The sequence below is a fragment of the Myotis myotis genome, unplaced genomic scaffold, assembly GCF_014108235.1.
Source record: "Myotis myotis isolate mMyoMyo1 unplaced genomic scaffold, mMyoMyo1.p scaffold_m19_p_6, whole genome shotgun sequence".
Taxonomy (NCBI): Eukaryota; Metazoa; Chordata; class Mammalia; order Chiroptera; family Vespertilionidae; genus Myotis; species Myotis myotis.
This window is the reverse complement of record NW_023416368.1, coordinates 38,635,842-38,652,902: the sequence shown is the minus strand read 5'-3', so window position 1 is coordinate 38,652,902 and position 17,061 is coordinate 38,635,842. Positions and strand designations below refer to the sequence as shown.

At 55.1% G+C, this 17,061-nt stretch overlaps 2 protein-coding genes across 5 annotated transcripts; both read left to right on the top strand.

Annotated features, from left to right (window-relative positions):
- The first annotated feature begins 1,366 nt into the window (after positions 1–1,366).
- DDX41 (DEAD-box helicase 41) lies at positions 1,367–6,568 on the top strand. 4 transcript variants are annotated; one of them, XM_036312036.1, is made up of 17 exons: positions 1,516–1,589; positions 1,679–1,789; positions 2,045–2,204; positions 2,283–2,357; positions 2,441–2,501; positions 2,627–2,763; positions 3,164–3,236; positions 3,330–3,483; positions 3,561–3,697; positions 4,479–4,641; positions 4,756–4,887; positions 5,149–5,220; positions 5,339–5,435; positions 5,573–5,722; positions 5,800–5,871; positions 5,973–6,083; positions 6,234–6,568. In XM_036312036.1, the coding sequence occupies exons 1-17, from the start codon at positions 1,563–1,565 to the stop codon at positions 6,368–6,370; spliced, it is 1,869 nt and encodes a 622-aa protein (XP_036167929.1). In that variant the 5' UTR covers positions 1,516–1,562; the 3' UTR covers positions 6,371–6,568. The 4 variants fall into 4 exon arrangements, 3 of the variants coding, with proteins under 3 accessions (XP_036167930.1, XP_036167929.1, XP_036167928.1); XM_036312037.1 differs by having other exon boundaries at positions 1,367–1,517; positions 4,479–4,887; XM_036312035.1 differs by having other exon boundaries at positions 4,479–4,887.
- A 139-nt stretch (positions 6,569–6,707) lies between these two features.
- On the top strand, positions 6,708–12,651 carry DOK3 (docking protein 3). The gene is made up of 5 exons (XM_036312038.1): positions 6,708–8,481; positions 9,383–9,688; positions 11,323–11,422; positions 11,515–11,687; positions 11,782–12,651. The coding sequence occupies exons 1-5, from the start codon at positions 8,416–8,418 to the stop codon at positions 12,460–12,462; spliced, it is 1,326 nt and encodes a 441-aa protein (XP_036167931.1). The 5' UTR covers positions 6,708–8,415; the 3' UTR covers positions 12,463–12,651.
- Positions 12,652–17,061: the final 4,410 nt, after the last annotated feature.

The following is a 17,061-nucleotide window of genomic DNA, read 5'->3' as shown; positions in this document are numbered from 1 at the left end:
AGCTATCTAAAATTCTGCCTCACCTGGCAGGTGTGGCTCTGTGGATTGAGCATTGTCCCATGCACCAAAAGTTCAATTCCCGTCAGGGCACATGCCCGGGTTGCAGGCTGGATCCCCAGTATAGGATGTGCAGGAGGCAGCCAATCAATGATTTTCTCATCATTGATTTTTCTAACTCTCCCTTCCTCTCTGAAATCAATAAAAATATATTTTAAAATAAAGACTTTTAAATAATAAAATTCTGCCTTATTTGAAAATTGCAGGTCTGATTGAAGCAGCACTTTTCCTACAGATAAAAGACTTCTGTAAGTGGCATTTTGGACCCCCTGTGCCTGGCTTCTGCCTCCAGCACACACCCAGCCATCCCTACAACCTCAGTCTCCAGCTAGGCCTGACACCCTTAGATCTCCTGACTTTTGCTCACATACTTGCCTCTTCGCAGATTACCCTTCCGTCATAAATTCCTACTTATTCTTCACATCCCAGTTGAGAAGACACTTTTACTATATGAGAATCAGTTTGCTCTGCCTTTGTGATGATTCCACCATATCTTGATACTTCTCCTTAACCTCAAGACTGGTTATATTTTCTGTTTCCTCAACTAATCCATAATCTCACAAGCCAGGTTTGCATCTTGCTCATCTTTTATCTGCTTCAGCACTGCACAATGCCCAGCACACAAGGACAGCACTGACCCATCACTCCTCTCAGTCCCCGATGCCGAAATTACTGACAGTCACTGCTCTGCATGCTCTGAGCCCAATTTACCTCCCCAACACTTGCTCTGGCTCCCCCTGCTCCATGTGGGCCAATTGATCGCTTTATTCCCTAGGAATCTGCACTTGCACATGGCAGATCATTCCTGCTGGGCCCTCTTTCTTCCTCTCCTCCACTCCCTGCTCTGAGTTTCCACACTTCCCTGGAAGCTCAGATCCAATCAGTGTCACCTCAAAGTCGCCTCAGGTTCCCTCTGAACTCTTATTACAGCATTTACAACAATAATAGCTTACACACACAGGTACAGACCCTCAGTTGAAAACCGCCGTCATCAGTATTTTATTTACCACTCACTACTCGGAACATAGGTGTCTCAGAAGAGGACACCAGTCAGAGCGGCAGTGCTTAAGTCACTCGGCAAGCCACACCCTGCCGGCTCGGCCCTGCGGCGGTTGGAGGCCCGGCCCCTGGGCTCCCCAACCACTAGAGGGCGCAGTGACCGCCGGCGTGCGTGCGCCATGACGTCATGCTCTGAGCGACGGTCTTCACTCGGGGCACCGCCCCTGCTACCGGATTCGATGTGAGCCTTTAGCTCATGCTTCAAATCCTCCAGTATCCCACAATGCTTTGCCTAATGCTTTCGCCCTCAGCCCTGCCAGCTGCATTGCCACAGGGAGAACGTAGACACCGCCCCACAAGACGGCGGCTCAGGAGAAAGTTTGTCCCTCGGCGCGATCCGTCACTCAGAGGTCGTTGCTAGGCGCCGAGTCCGCTTCTTCACATCTGGTTGGATCTCAGAGGTAAGGCGGGGTTTTCTGCTGTGGGGCGCATGCGTGCAGAAAAGGATGGAGGATTCGGAACCGGAACGGAAGGTGGGAGAGAGGCTGGGGTCCCCTGGGTGGCGAGCCGCCGTGAAGATGGGGAGGAAGGGGTTCCGGGCTTGATTCCTGGGTCTCTGCAGCGGGCTCGTACCGACGAGGCGACTGCCGCAGGAAGCCGTTCCGAGGCGGAGGATGAGGACGACGAGGACTATGTGCCCTACGTGCCATTGCGACAGCGCCGACAGCTGCTGGTGAGGGCCTGGGTCTAAGGAGGAGTGAGAGTAGGGGTGGGCGTTTCTCAGTGGTCTGTGGAGTGAGGGGATCTACACGGGAGCGTGGCCTCAGGCACAACCCGAGGGACTGGCGACCTAATCTGAGGGGTAGAGCAGCTCTGCACCTCGGGGCACGATCTTCTCCCAAAGCCAGGATCCTGCCGCAGCTCCTGGGCGCGATGCCCAGCTCTGTGTCGGGCTTGGCTCTGAGGGGCGCTGCTGGACCCTCCTCAGCTCCAGAAGCTGCTACAGCGAAGACGCAAGGGAGCCGCGGAGGAGGAGCAGCAGGACAGTGGCAGTGACCACCGGGGAGATGAGGACGACATCCCTCTGGGCCCTCAGTCCAATGTCAGCCTCCTGGATCAGCACCAACACCTCAAAGAGAAGGCTGAAGGTGGGCTCAGCAGTGGCGGGAGGCTCAGCGTGGTGCACTGCTTTGGTGTCTCTGACATTTGTCTGCTTTTCTCCTCAGCCCGCAAGGAGTCTGCCAAGGAAAAGCAGCTGAAGGAAGAGGAGAAGATCCTGGAGAGTGTGGCTGAGGGCCGAGGTATGGTTGTAGCCTGGGCAGGGAGGAAGTGGCCTGGCCTCTGGGAAGGAGAAGCCAGCCCTGAGCCACATCTCTCTTCTCAGCCTTGATGTCAGTGAAGGAGATGGCCAAGGGAATCACATATGATGATCCAATCAAAACCAGGTATACTTTATAGTCTCTGGAAGAGCAGTTACCCTTACCTGGAATAGTTTGTGGCTGAGACTGGCAGGCACATGCCAAAGGCAGCTATACCCAGGGCCTCTCTTGACCCCTACCATCACTCACAGTTGGACACCTCCCCGTTATATCCTGAGTATGTCTGAAGAGCGGCATGAGCGTGTACGGAAAAAATACCACATCCTGGTGGAAGGAGATGGTATCCCACCACCCATCAAGAGCTTCAAGGAAATGAAATTTCCTGCAGGTACCTGGGAGTGGGAGTGGCATCACACTTGGTAGTTAAATGTCTGTAAGGTTGTGTCCTAGTTCCCACTGAGCTCAGCAGCATAGCCAGCGGGGATGGGGGGGATTTGAGGAGGAGTTTCTTTAGGCTGCTTTTTCAGTTGTGCCAGCTGAAGATATTCACTATTCTGTGCCACTAGGAAGCTTAATTGGACAAGTGAGGCTGGCCTTAGGCAGATCTGGGGTGAATTCTGTCTCCATTTAGCCTAGGAGCTTTGAACAGGTCTCTCTGTCTTTTCTTTCCCTCTCCCTGTTTCTATTTCATCATTTGTAACTTGAGGGGAATGGTAGCAGTTTTACGGCTTTGGGGCCTGATAAAGCACCTGTGAGACGTAAGATAATGTCAGGGTTGTTTTCCATAGCCATCCTGAGAGGCCTGAAGAAGAAAGGCATCCACCACCCAACGCCTATTCAGATCCAGGGTATCCCCACCATGTGAGTGTGGACCTGGGGGTCCTGAGGAGGGCAGTGATGGGCAGTTGCTGTATTCTGCTGAACTTGACCCACAGACCTGTCCTCTGCCAACAGTCTATCCGGCCGTGACATGATAGGCATCGCCTTCACGGGTTCAGGCAAGACGCTGGTGTTCACTTTGCCTGTCATCATGTTCTGCCTGGAACAAGAAAAGAGATTACCTTTCTCCAAGCGTGAAGGGCCCTATGGACTCATTATCTGTCCCTCGGTAAAATAGGCTGGCCTGGAGGGCAGGGCACCAGTGAGACTGTCTTCTGGTACCAGCCCCTGCCCCTGTATCTGCAGCGAGAGCTGGCCCGGCAGACCCACGGCATCCTGGAGTATTATTGCCGCTTGCTGCAGGAGGACAGCTCACCACTCCTGCGCTGCGCACTTTGCATCGGGGGCATGTCTGTCAAAGAGCAGATGGAGACCATCCGACAGTGAGCATAAGCACCCCTCACCCTAGGGCCTCCCCAAAGCGTCTAGATAAACTTTAGCTATTCTGCAGATCCTTGCAGAGGCCTAATTAAAAGGGCTCCCAGTCTCATGCAAGAGGTCAGCTGGGGTGGGACAGGGGGATGTGGTGAGGGACTATGGGAACATAGTAACTGGAACAGAGGCATCTGGAAAGTCAGAGGATTGGGGCATTCCAGGCAAAAGACAAAGGTGGTGGGCCTGGGGTGTTCAGAAAGGTTAGGGCCATTCAGTATGTAGTCCAGCAAGGAGGCTAAGGCCCTGGGGCAGGGCTGGACCCTTGCTCTTCCACACAGTGCAGTCAGTCCCCAGTAGATATCACCAGTTGCCTGGGGTCACAAGACAGGTCACACCCAGTGCCTGCTTGATAGGCATTCCAGTCTCAGGGAAGATACAGAACAGTTGAATTCAGTATGCCAGTAAAGTGAGCCCTTCCAGGCCTATGGAGGGAGCTGGGGGAGTGCAGGTTGAGGCTATTTGGAGATTCAGAACAGCCCCCCAGGAGAAGGAATGGCAGAGGTCAAAACATTGGTGGGAAAAGCTCCGGAATACAGACAGCATTGGTTGAGAAGGCTGCAGCTTGCTCCAGTAGAAATGTATGCTGAACCCAGGGCAAAGTGGTGGGAGTGATGAGGAGGGGACAGGTGAGGAGAGACAGGAAGGAGGCCAGAGTCGGGTGAGTCACAGTGCCAGCCTTTAAGAAGGGCTGAGCAGGTGGCCTGACCTCAGGTCTCTCTTGGTCCCCAGTGGTGTGCACATGATGGTGGCCACCCCTGGGCGCCTCATGGATCTACTGCAAAAGAAGATGGTCAGCCTAGACATCTGTCGCTATCTGGCCCTAGACGAGGCTGACCGCATGATTGACATGGGTTTTGAGGGTGACATCCGCACCATCTTCTCCTACTTCAAGGTACCCGTCCCTGCCTGGCCAGGGTACTCCTGCACCCTCAGGGCTGCCCACCCACTGTCCCAGCTGCTTAGCTTCCCCAGCCCCCATGTGCCCTCAGCCCCAGCTCTTTCTCAGGGCCAGCGACAGACCCTACTCTTCAGTGCCACCATGCCTAAGAAAATACAGAACTTTGCCAAGAGTGCCCTGGTGAAGCCTGTCACGATCAATGTGGGGCGCGCTGGGGCCGCCAGCCTGGATGTCATACAGGTGGGCAATCTCACCACGGAGGGCTGGGTCTAGGAGACTCCCTTGAAGCTGATTGGAGCAGGGTGGGTGGTCTACCTAGGGGGCACTAGGGGTTCCATTCAAAGCCTCAACCCTTAGCAGGAAACATTCTTAGGGTGTCCAGCCCTTGGTGCACGAGGTTTCTAATCACCTAGATGGGATTGGGGGGCCCAGCCTCTGCAGCAGCACTGTGGCTGGTGAGCCTGTCCTCAGGATCACCTGACCTAGCTCCTGTGGTGGCAGGAGGTGGAATATGTGAAGGAGGAGGCCAAGATGGTGTATCTGCTCGAGTGCCTGCAGAAGACACCCCCGCCCGTGAGTGCAGCCCAGGACCCCCAATATGAGGGGAGAGGGCAATAGGGGCAGGATGCTGGGGAAGGTTGGGGTCGTTGGGTGGAGGCACTCCCTGTGACGAGGTGGCCTTTCTGAACAGGTGCTCATCTTTGCAGAGAAGAAAGCGGATGTGGATGCCATCCATGAGTACCTGCTGCTTAAGGGGGTCGAGGCCGTGGCCATCCATGGGGGCAAAGGTCAGGATGGCATATGTGTATGCCTGAACCTGGCTGCTATAGCAGCCCTCACCTAACCCGTTTCCTGCCTGGCTGGTTTACCACTACTCCCCAGGCTCCTGCTGTCACCTTGACAGCTCCCGCCTGACCCTCCCCAGACCAGGAGGAACGGACCAAGGCCATCGAGGCATTCCGGGAGGGCAAGAAGGATGTTCTAGTGGCCACAGACGTAGCCTCCAAGGGCCTGGACTTCCCTGCCATCCAGCACGTCATCAATTACGACATGCCTGAGGAGATTGAGAACTACGGTGGGAGCTTGTGGGATTGGGGTGTGGGCTAGGCCCCAGACCTGGGCAGTGGGCCAAAGATTGTTTCCTCTCTGCAGTGCACAGAATAGGCCGCACTGGGCGCTCAGGAAACACAGGCATCGCCACCACCTTCATCAACAAGGCCTGCGGTGAGTGTACTGCCAAAGCCGCCACAGCTGTCTCCCGCGTCCTACAGGTCCTGGTTACGGGGCCCAGGGTTGGACCTAATGATTCCCCACTGCCCCCACAGATGAGTCAGTGCTGATGGACCTCAAAGCCCTGCTACTGGAGGCCAAGCAGAAGGTGCCACCTGTGTTGCAAGTGCTGCACTGTGGGGACGAGTCCATGCTGGTCATCGGAGGTGACTGCGAAGCGGGGGGCATGACAGGAACACCAGGAAACAAGTCTACATTGCACATGAGTGGATGGGGGTGTTGGGTGGGGGGACAAGGTCTGGGGCACAGAACCTGGCCCTGTCACCATGCTGATCTCCATTTCCCTATGCCCCCAGATGAACGAGGCTGTGCCTTCTGCGGGGGCCTGGGCCATCGGATCACTGACTGCCCCAAACTCGAGGCCATGCAGACCAAACAGGTCAGCAACATCGGCCGCAAGGACTACCTGGCTCACAGCTCCATGGACTTCTAGCCGTCTGTCATCCCTCTCCAAGAGGCCTCAGTCTGGGTTCCAGTTGCCTCCCACACACCAGACCCTGGACAAGAAGCCAGCATCTTCGGCCCAGCTGGCTTGGGCTAGGCTGGGCCTGGCTGCCTGCCCTCTGTGCCTCTGGAATTACTATGATTGTTCCCCTTTATCCCAGTTGCCATTAAAGCACAAGCCTCTCTAGTCTCAGCCCCAGCCCTGCTTCTGTGCTTCACCTTGTCTGCCCATTACTTCCTGGCCACCTCACCCTCTGACCTCGAGAGCCCTCTGAGGCAGACCCTGGGTCTCTCCCCAACACCCAGATGGCTTGGTTGTGGCAGGAGGCATCTATCTTTATGACTCGGAGGCACCACACTGGCAGACAAGGCAAAATCCTTGACTGGGTTTTTGTGTGTCTGATTGGCTGTCATAACCTCCAGCCCTGCCCCAGCCGCCTCCTTGTCGGTTGTGCAAAGCTCCTAGGGCCCCTTGAGAGGCAACTTCCTGCCTCAGGCCCCCTGTTCCTGGTATGGAACCCTCCGCTCTGTTTGCTGAGAAGCAGCCGGTGCCACAGGACTGCCACTCAGGCTACAAGCAGTTTTTGATATGCTCTGTGCCAAGCTCTCCTCTGGGCAGCTCACAGGTGACTAGGAAAGAGATCAGATGTAATGAACATGGGCAGCAGTCACGAATATCTTGACAAATGGACCAGGATTTCAACATCTGGCAAGGGGTAGGCAGAGGACTGGCACGGTCAGACACTTCATGTGCAAGGCCACATGCTTATCCCAGCAGGACAGCAGTTGCTCAAGCCATGTTTGTCACTTGGTGTGTGGCCTTCGCAAGTTACTTAATGTTTGAGCCTTGATTTCCTCATTGTTGAAATGGCAGTGAGAATGCGAAGGGTTGTGTTTGTAAGGTTGGGCTCCGGCCTGTGTGGTCCATATTTGGCACAAAGCCGGGTGCAGGAGGACTTGGAAAAAATGTCCTGCCTGAGAAGCAACACACTCCATATGTGACCCCCAAATTATATTCCTCAGCCTGTTTACATGTTCCTTTCCAGAGGTGGCTTTGAATGAATGACATGAGGCTGTTTTCAGAATTCAGACCCACATTCAGAGCCAAGTTACTGGCCTCCAGCAAGGCAAGGCAAAGGGGGGGGAAAAAAAAGGCCCCCAGCAGGAAGCAAAACTTAAAAAACATATGAGCTCCCTAGGGGCCCACTGGGGACATGCCACCTACATTCAGGTGGCCCCAGCCACACATGAGGACTTGGGCACACTGCTGGGGCCTTTGTGCGCTCAGACAGCATGGAGGGATGAGGGAAGTCCTCCCAGAGTAAGCAGCTGGCACCCAGAGGAACACGGTGAGGGGTGCCCTGGAGGGGTTGCCCTGGGGTCAGGACTCAACACCTTGCGTGCTGGGCTGAGGAGCCCAGGTTAGACCTGAGGGCAGTGGGAAGCCAGAAAAGGTTTAGAAAGGGGAGAGATGAGCGCGCCCAGGTGGGGTGGTGATTCAAAGGGAGATATTCAGGCTGGCATTAGGGGCTGTGAAGATGGAGCAAATGAATATTAAAAATATTTTGATAGAAGGATAAGCCAACCAACCAGGGTTGCAAGTAGGAAAGGAAGTTCGCCAGTCTGGCTGTGGGAATGCAGGTTCCAGGTTGCACAACTGTCCCCTGAGGGATCAGGGAAGGCGTCAGAGCCCATGACTGGGGGGCCAGCCTGTGGGCCTGACGCTCACTCACACCCAGTGACCCAGGTGCAGGCATGGGTCTTTGCCCTCAGGCGGTCTGAGGCCTCTGCCAGGCATGCCTGAGCACCTTGGCCAGCTGCAACCCTAAGGTGGAAATATGTGATGCCCCCACCCCCTATTCTAGCTCCTTTACTGAAGAAGGGATTCCCCTCCCCCAGTCATGCAGCTGCCTCTCTGGACAGAGGGAGGGGAAGTGGCCAGAAGGGGAAGTGTGAGGAGTTCCCCTCGGCCTGTCACCAGTCTCCTCAGGCCTTCGGAGTGGTGGCCCTCCGGCCCTCCGGCCCTCCGCGGCCATGGAGCCTCTGGAGACCCCTGTCAAGGATGGCATCCTGTACCAGCAGCACGTCAAGTTTGGCAAGGTGGGGACCTGGCTGCCCAGGATAATTGGGCCTCCACACCTGGACCTGGGAGAATGGTGAATGGGAATCAGGGTGGGGGATCTAACCCAGATGTGGGGATGGGAGAGAGGCCCATCCTCTGCCTGAGCAGAAGAGCTGGGCCTGAGTGGGCCTTGGGGAGACCCTGCCTCACTTATAGATGGGGAAGCCAAGAGTCAGGAAGTTCTAAGAACACAAACCTCGGGGCAGGGCAGAGCCGGGAGGCTTGCTAATCCAACAGCCTTCCACCCTTCGGAGGGCCAGGGGATGAGCTGAAGGAGACCCCAGAGGTGGAACCCCACCCTGCAGAAGAGGGCTCGGCTCCTCCCAGCCTGTCATGGGACATAGTAGGGGGTTCACTTCTCCTCAGGCAGCAGGCTCTGCACCCCCACAGCTCAGCTGCAGCTGCTGCCCGGGCAGATAAACGGTCTGTTTCCTTTGCTTGACACTATTTGCATGTTTCCTTCCTTGCCATCATGAGAATGAGGCCTCCCTCCCACCACAGTCCTTGTCCTGTGGCCCAAGTGACCTTTGGGGGGGTGGGGCTGGGCACCAACAGAACAGCAGTGTCAAGTGGTCTGTTTCAGCCACTGGAGACTTTACAGACATAATCCAGTAGAAGCCCCAGCCTCACATTGCCATGACCTTTTGAGAGACTAGGACACTAGTCTTAAGGAGGTACCAGTTAGGAAAGTGTGGGGTGGATTTAACCCAGGGCTGACTGACCCCAAGCACAGACTCCTCCCCCTGCTGGGCTGGCTGTGGCAAGGCCTCCTCCTCCGAGGCCCTGAGGAGCTGGGGGAGGTGAAGGCCAGCCTGGGTGACCAGGAGTGTTTGCTGAGTGAGCTGCAGTGGTCTTCACCCCCATCCTCACCGCCCACAGAAGTCCTGGCGGAAGGTGTGGGGTCTGCTCTACGCAGGTGGCCCATCAGGCGTGGCACGGCTGGAGAGCTGGGAAGTCCGGGATGGTGGCACGGGGCCAGCAGGTGACAGGTCTGCAGGTCCTAGCCGACGGGGAGAGCGGCGGGTCATCCGCCTGGCCGACTGCGTGTCGGTGCTGCCAGCTGATGGTGAGAGCTGCCCCCGGGACACTGGTGCCTTCCTACTCACCACCACGGAGAGAAGCCACCTGCTGGCCGCACAGCACCGCCAGGCATGGATGGGCCCCATCTGCCAGCTGGCCTTCCCGGTGAGCACAGGGCAAGCGGGCCGGGCACCGAGGTCTGGCCCCAGGGGGACCAGCTCACCTCCCTCTTATTCATTCCATATTCACTCACATCCTGTCACTCAGCAAGCACCTGCCAAGTACCTATGAGCCTGGGAAACAGCCCAGAAACCACAGAAAAATCTGATGGCCATACATGGTATGGAGAAAATGAAAGGCAGGGGTGGGACCAGGAGTAAACCAGGGGGCCTTAGGCAGGATGGTCTAAGGAGGCCTCTCATGAGGGGACAGTAGGTCTGAGTCCTGAAGGACAACCCACCAGGCAAACATCTGAGGAGAGTATCCCAGGCACTGAGGTCCAAGGAGTGTCCTGGACGGAGTGAGCGCAGTGCGGTAGAGGCCTTGAGGCAGAGAAAAGTTTGGTTTGGCCGGAGGGCAAGGAGTGGGAGGGCCCAGGAGGAGGCGAGGTGAGAGTCCGGTGGAAGCCAGCTGAAACCACCTTGGGCCACATGTGGAGTTTGGGGTTTTATTAAGAGTGAGAGGAGAAGCCTTTGGTGGGTTTGAGCTAGGGACTGAGTTTTAAAGCTTCACAGGGTCTGTAATGGGCCAAAAGGAAATGAGTCCGGTGAGTTCCTTAATAAGTGAAACATAAGGGTTACCATATGACCCAGCAAGTCTCTTGAGAATTGAAACATGTTCAAACAAAACATACGATGTTCAGAGCAGCACTATTCCCAAAAGCCCAAACAATCCAAATGTCTGTCAGCTGATGATGGATAAGCCAAATGTGTCTGTCCATACAATGAAACATTACTCAGCCATAAAAAGGAATGCAGTAGTGAGACGTGCTTCACAGTGGATGAACCTCGAAGACATTAAACTAAGTGAAAGAAGCCGGGCACAAAAGGCCACCTCTTGTATGATTAGGCAAATCCATAGAACCAAAAGCAGCTTAGTGTTTGCCAGGGGCTGGGCAGGGTTTTAATGTGGAGTGATGAGAAGTTCTGGAACTAGATAAAGATGATGATTGCACAACCTTGATTGCAAACCTGATGACTTTACGAAAAACACTGCATTATACACTTTAAAACGATTAAAATGGTAAATTTTATATTGTGTATTTAAGTTTTTTTATTTAAAAACAATAAAAAAAGAAAAAGAAATGAATAGGAGCAAGGTGACCAGCGAGGAACCCACAGCATTTGGCCCTGGCCATGCTACCATGGGCCAGGTGGTCATGGTTGAGGTGCTGAGATCAGTGTGAATTACATGCAGGAACTAGGGGTAGGGAGGGGTGAGATGGAGCCAGAGGACTGGGGGAGGAGTGAATGGCCAGTTCACTTGTTTGCACCCCCAAAGCCCCTTCACCACTCTAACCTGTGGGGGACACACATGGGCTGGCCTGGTCCCTAGCCTAATGCAAGGGTGAGGGGCCATCCTGCTGTGTGTCGCTGACGTACCGCTCTCAGTATCCCAGGGGGAAGAATAAGGTTACAGGAGTGAAATCGGCTCAGAGGGGTGCCCAGGGTTGTGCAGTGTGTCAGGTGACATCTCTCCACATGAAAAGGATGCAGGAAGAGGTTGGGGGCTGGGGGGCCGGGGGGTGGGGTGGGGGACGGCGGGGAGACTCTAATCTCTGACCTTGACCCTTTCCCCAGGCCACAGGGGAATTTTCCTCTGGATCAGGGGAGGCGGAGGCTCCCAAGCGGGGCCTGGTCCCCATGGAAGAGAACTCCATCTACTCTTCCTGGCAGGAAGGTGAGTCAGGGAGGGGCAGGGCAGCCCCAGTGCCACCACACCCAGGGCTGGGGCCTCTGGGGGACCGTAGCGTCTCCACCCTCTGCTTGCAGTGGGCACATTTCCGGTGGTGGTGCAGAGGACAGAGGCAGCTGCCCGCTGCCAGTTGAAGGGGCCCTATATCCTGCTGCTGGGCCAAGATGCCATCCAGCTGAGCGAGCCAGGCAGCCCGCAGGCCCTCTACACCTGGCCCTACCACTTCCTGCGCAAGTTTGGTTCCGACAAGGTGAGGCACTGGGCCTGCAGTGGAGGGGACTAGGGGACAGTGGGAGATGGGGGAACCCCTTGGCAGCTGACCCGCCCATGTCACCCATGACCAGGACGTGTTCTCCTTCGAAGCTGGCCGCCGCTGTGACTCAGGCGAGGGCCTCTTCGCCTTTAGCAGCCACCGAGCTCGAGACTTGTGCGGGGTCGTGACTGCGGCCATCGCCCGCCAGAAGGAGCGGCTGCCTGAGCTGGTGGGGCCTCGGCCCTGCCCCCTGCCTCGGGCCACCTCCCTGCCCTCACTTGAGCCTCCTGGAGAGCTGCGGGAGTTGCCCCCAGGGTCTGAGCCTTCAGACTCTCGTAGGGTGTTCCTGGCCGATCCTGGGCCACAGAGCCTGCCCCCGCTGCCCCTGGAGTCTGGGCTGTACGCTGCCGTGTGCAAGCGGACCAGCGGGCCCCTGGCCGGCGCTGAGCACCTCTACGAGAATCTGTGTGCCCTAGAAGCTGGCCCCGTACCACCCGACCTGGGGGACCCTGAGCAGGAGGGCCCTGGTGGCTTCAGCCCCCCAGCCAGCCCCATCTACCACAACAGCAAGGACCTGGGCTGGCCTGGCCCAGCCCATGACAGCAGCCTGGAGGCCCAGTACCGACGGCTGCTGGAGCTGGACCTTGATGACAATGGCGACGAGGCCGGGGTCTCTGGCCGCTCTGGTGCCCATTCAGGCTTCAAGGCCAAGTTGGTGACGCTGCTGAGCCGAGAGCGGAAGAAGGTCCCAGCTCCCTGCGATAGGCCCTGAACACCTGGGGGGACCTGGCCTGGGACAAGAGGGTGGGCAAACAATGGGTATCTGGGGACACAACCCTGCATCTGCTCTGGCCTTTGGGGCCAAGGCAGGTGGCCTGAGGAGGCCCCTCAAGAGCCCTGCCAGCCCCCCAGTGTATAGTGTACAGGTCTGCTGAGAATAAAGCCTCTAGCTCCCCTCCTGGTCCGGCCTTGTGGTCCATACCCCGCACCTCCTCACTTCAGCTCCTGGTAGTGGCACTTGGGGTCCACACAGGCACACAGACCCTCCCTCACATGCTTTGCAGCAGACACCAGTGCCCTCTGCTGGGTTCTAGGGACATGGATGACCTGACCTCTGCTACCAGTGGTCTCAAGTCCAAGCCAGCAGGTGGGCAGGGTGCAGGTAATTATGGCTCCATGTGCAGTAGGGGCGGACAGTCGGGCAGAGGAGAAGTGAGGCGTGTGAAGGGCAGGGAGGACTGCACTGGGCGGGCAGGGAGCCCCAGGGCTTCCAGGCCAAGGGCGGGCACACTGGGCACAGAGAGGAAGGGAAAAGTGTGTATACAGAGGCTTAAGGGGCAAAGAGGGAGTAAGTGGCGGAGCCTGAGAAGCCTGACCATCCTGCGTTGGTCTCATTCTCAGTGGAGGAACAATCGGACTATGGAAGAAGCAGTGTGGAGGCCAAATTTGAGGGAGCCCAACTGGAGACTGGGAAGTCGGAGCTGGGGAGAAGGTGATGGGGGTGGCAGGAGGGGTGGGTGGAAGGGATTTCATCATGTGTGCACATCCCAAAACCCTGCTCCTGCTGAGAAGCAAAAGTGCTCAGACACTAGCGAACCCCGGCCTCAGTGTCCTCAACTGTCAAGGCTAAAGATCAAATTACACAGTAGGCATACATTCATTAATCCTTCGCTGCGTGTTTTACCACGCGCCTACTCTGGGCCAGGCACTGGGAACATTGCTGTGTTCAAGGAGCCCCCAGTCAGAGGGATTTAAGCACGGCTCCTAAAGACTTCAGTGCCTTCCTTATTGTCCTCCCCTCATGCTACTTCCTGTCACCAACCCTGGGGCCTCATGTACACAAGCATTCTGCCCCTGAGGACCTGGCCTCCTGACCACAACTCTGCCTCAGCTGCCAACACCCTTGGCACACCGACAGTTTTGTCTTCATGACAGTAAGTCTCCATTGTCATGTCACAGTGACACAATCTTATTTCCAAGCATCTGCCTCTGGCCACCTCCTCTTCTCCTTCCGGCCCACTTCCTCTAGCATGGCACATGCGGCTCCTCCCCACTGCCCGGAGCTGCAGTGACCTCTGGCTACCTGCATGGCTGCTGTCCACTACTCTATCCTCGTCCCACTTAGATTCTGTGCTCCACCAATGGAGTCACCCCCTCCCACACCTCTCTCCTTCCATCTTTGTCCAGCAAAGCCGGGCCTTGGGTGGCCCAACTTTCTTCTGTGCCTGGCAGCTGCCCACGGCCAGAGAAATTCATGCAACCAGGCTGATTGCATTGTTTTTACCAGAGTGGTCTCAAACCTCACATAGGCAGGCTCTCCATGCTGCTCAGAGATCCTGCATCACCCCACAGTAGCTGCTTTTCTCCTCCTCAAGACCTTCACATCTCCCCTTCATCCCTGTCCATTCACACCTGAAACTAATATAATACTGAATGTCAACTGCAATTGAAAAATAAAAAATAATTAACAAAATAAAATGTCTACTTAGAATGTTTAAAAAAAATAGGTGAATACCCCCCACCTCCCACCACCTCACCTACAAGTGCACCAGCATCTGCACCGTCTCCTCATGGCCTATGACAGAAGTACCCTTTTCCCAAGACATCTGTGCTCCAACCCCAGATCCTTTCGCCTCCCAGCTCAGCACACGGAGCTGTCCCCTCTCTCTTCCACCCATTAATTCCATCATTGTCATCATGATCATTTCCAGCCACACCAACATGCTCTATGACTTCACAACTATAAAAGAAACTTTCCCTTGAACTTGAATTCTCCTTTAGCATCTCCCCACTTCTCTGTTCCTCTTCACAGAGAAAGTCCTCAAAAGAGTTGTTGAGTCCTCTGATCTCCATTTTCTCACCTCCCATTCTCCCTTCCACCTACTCATCTCCCAGTGGTGCCCACTATTTCATTACATCCATTATATCCGCTCACCAACCTCCTTGTTCCCCCAAACAAAAGCAACCTGGGCTCCCTTTGTGACCCGGACTCTCCCAACTTCTCAGCAGTACTTGACAGCCCTCCTTCACTTGGTTTCCCTCCTCCTCTGCCTGAGTTCTGCTAGGAGCTGTGACCTCAGACACAGTGTAGCTCAACCATGGGTGCACACAGAATCACCTGGGAGTCCTTAAAAGAGGCCCATGCCTGGGCCCACACCACGGGCTGGGCTTCAGTCCAGCAGGGCGGTTTCGTCAATTCCCCAGGTGATTGCAGTGTGGGTCCAGGATTAGGAACCATAGCCCTAAGTGAGCCAATTCTGTCTCTACATCTCACAGACTAACTACGAATCCTCACCGCAGACCTCTCCCACAAACTCAGGATTTAAGAGTGAAACTGGCCCTGACTGAGGGGTCGCGGGTTCAATTTCTGGTCAAGGGCACATATCTGTGTGCAGGTTTGATCCTGGCCCTGGTCAGGGCGAATGCGGGAGGCAACCAATTGATGTGTCTCTCTTACATCGATGTTTCTCTCTCTCGCTCTCTCCCACCCTTCTACTTTCTCTAAAAGGCAATGGAAAAAATATCCTCAGGTGAGGATTAACAAAAAAAACAAAACAAAAAGAAAAAAGAGTGCAACCGGATGCTAGACTCTGGGCATCTAAAATGCATCTTGAGCCCGGCCCGCATAGCTCAGTGGTTGAGCGTCGACCTATGAACCAGTCTGATTCCAGTCGGGGCACATGCCCAGGTTGTGGGATAGATCCCCAGTGTGGGGGCGGGGGGCGTGCAGTAGGCAGCCAATCAATGATTCTCTCTCATCATCGATGTTTCTATCTCTCCCTCTCCCTTCCTCTCTGAAACCAATAAAAATATATTTAAAAAATGCGTCTCAAAATGTCATGTGTGAAGGGAGGTTGAGGGATGACGTGTGTGTTCTGTGCGGCTCCCAGGGTGTACGTGGCCACAGAGGTCAAAGCCTGGAAAAATGTTGAAGTCATGATTTGGGGGCAGATTTTGGCCCCACTTACGGACACTCCTGATGACATCTTTTCATGAACAATCAGGTTGCCGGCAATAGAGCAGCTGAGAGGAGGCTCCTCGAAAGGGTGGCTGCAGTAGGGACCCCTTCACCCCACAGTGCAAGCCACCCCTTGCTAGCTGAGCAAGTCTCAGTTCACACTGGAGGTTACCCAGAGAGTCAGGGACATGGCCAGAACTAGAACCCAGGTCTCTGAGCACCCAGTCTGGCATGCTTTTCTTTATTAAAAATCTAAGCCTCTTGCCCTGGCTCAGCTGGTTGGAGTGTTGTCACATGCACTGAAGGGTCACGGGTGTGATTCCCAGACAGGGCACATACCTAGGTTGCAACCCAGTGGTGTTTCTTTCTCTTTCTCTGAAATCAATTAAAAAAAAAAAAATCCTAGCCTCGCCTGGCTGGCGTGGCTCAGTGAGCGTCGACCTATGAACCAGGTCCTGGTTCGATTCCTGGTCAAGGCACATGCCTGTGTTGCAGGCTCGATCCCCAGTGAAGGCGTGCAGGAGGGAGCCAATCAATGATTCTCTCTCATCATTGATGTCTCTCTCTTTCTCTTCTGAAATTAATAAAAATATAATTTTTAAAATTTTTAAATCTAAGCCTCTTTGCTTCATGGCAATTGCTCTGAGGTTCCAACCAGATTGGAACAGAAAGTCTTTAGAAACCAGGACTTCAGGGCCTTGCCTTGGAGTCGCAAGTGTCCTGGTCACCAGGGGGCACTGTGTCCTAGCCCAGGGCCTGTTCCTACCCAGGGGCTGCCTCCGCCAGGAGCTCTGATGGCTTTACCTAGGTCTGAGCTTGCACAAGAGGTCCAAGGAACTGGATGCCAGTGTCCTCTCTGCTGGAGGACTGCTGGACCCCCAGGCTGCCCTCTCTTCCTCTGCGTATTTGCTTTCACTCTCTCCATCCTTCCTTCGTTCACACTGTGTACAGGCACTGGGGAAATGGTGGACAAGACAGACGAGCCCCTGCTCTCACTGGAATGACATTCGAATGGGAACAAAGGGCAATGAAAAAACACTGAATATAATGTTGGATGGTATTAAGTGCCTGGGGGAATAAAGCAGGATAAGGGACTAGTGTGTGATGCAGGTGAGGTGTCAGGGGGTGCTGTTTTAGAAAGTGTGATCAGGGAAGGCTCCGCAAGGCAACATTTGAGCAGAGAGACCTGAACAAAGAAAGAGAGCCTGTTGTTTAGTAGATACCTGCTGGAAAGTGTTCCAAGCAAAAGGCCCTCAGGCAGGAAGATGCTTGACACGTTTGCAGAACAATGAGGAGGCCACAGTGGCTGGAGTGAAGTGAGCAAGGAAAAAAGTAGTGGGAGGTGGAACCAGTTTATTAGTGTCATGTGCCTTTTAAGGATTTCAGTTTTATTTTAGGTGCAATGTTTTAGGG

Coding starts and splice junctions, on each gene's coding strand:
- DDX41 (XM_036312035.1), top strand. CDS start 1,563: ATGGAGGATTCGGAACCGGAACGGAAG. Junction 3,698..4,478: donor CAGATGGAGACCATCCGACA/GTGAGCATAAGC, acceptor CTTGGTCCCCAG/TGGTGTGCACATGATGGTGG. Junction 5,436..5,572: donor GGCCATCCATGGGGGCAAAG/GTCAGGATGGCA, acceptor GACCCTCCCCAG/ACCAGGAGGAACGGACCAAG.
- DOK3 (XM_036312038.1), top strand. CDS start 8,416: ATGGAGCCTCTGGAGACCCCTGTCAAGGATGGCATCCTGTACCAGCAG. Junction 11,423..11,514: donor CTACTCTTCCTGGCAGGAAG/GTGAGTCAGGGA, acceptor CTCTGCTTGCAG/TGGGCACATTTCCGGTGGTG. Junction 11,688..11,781: donor GCAAGTTTGGTTCCGACAAG/GTGAGGCACTGG, acceptor ACCCATGACCAG/GACGTGTTCTCCTTCGAAGC.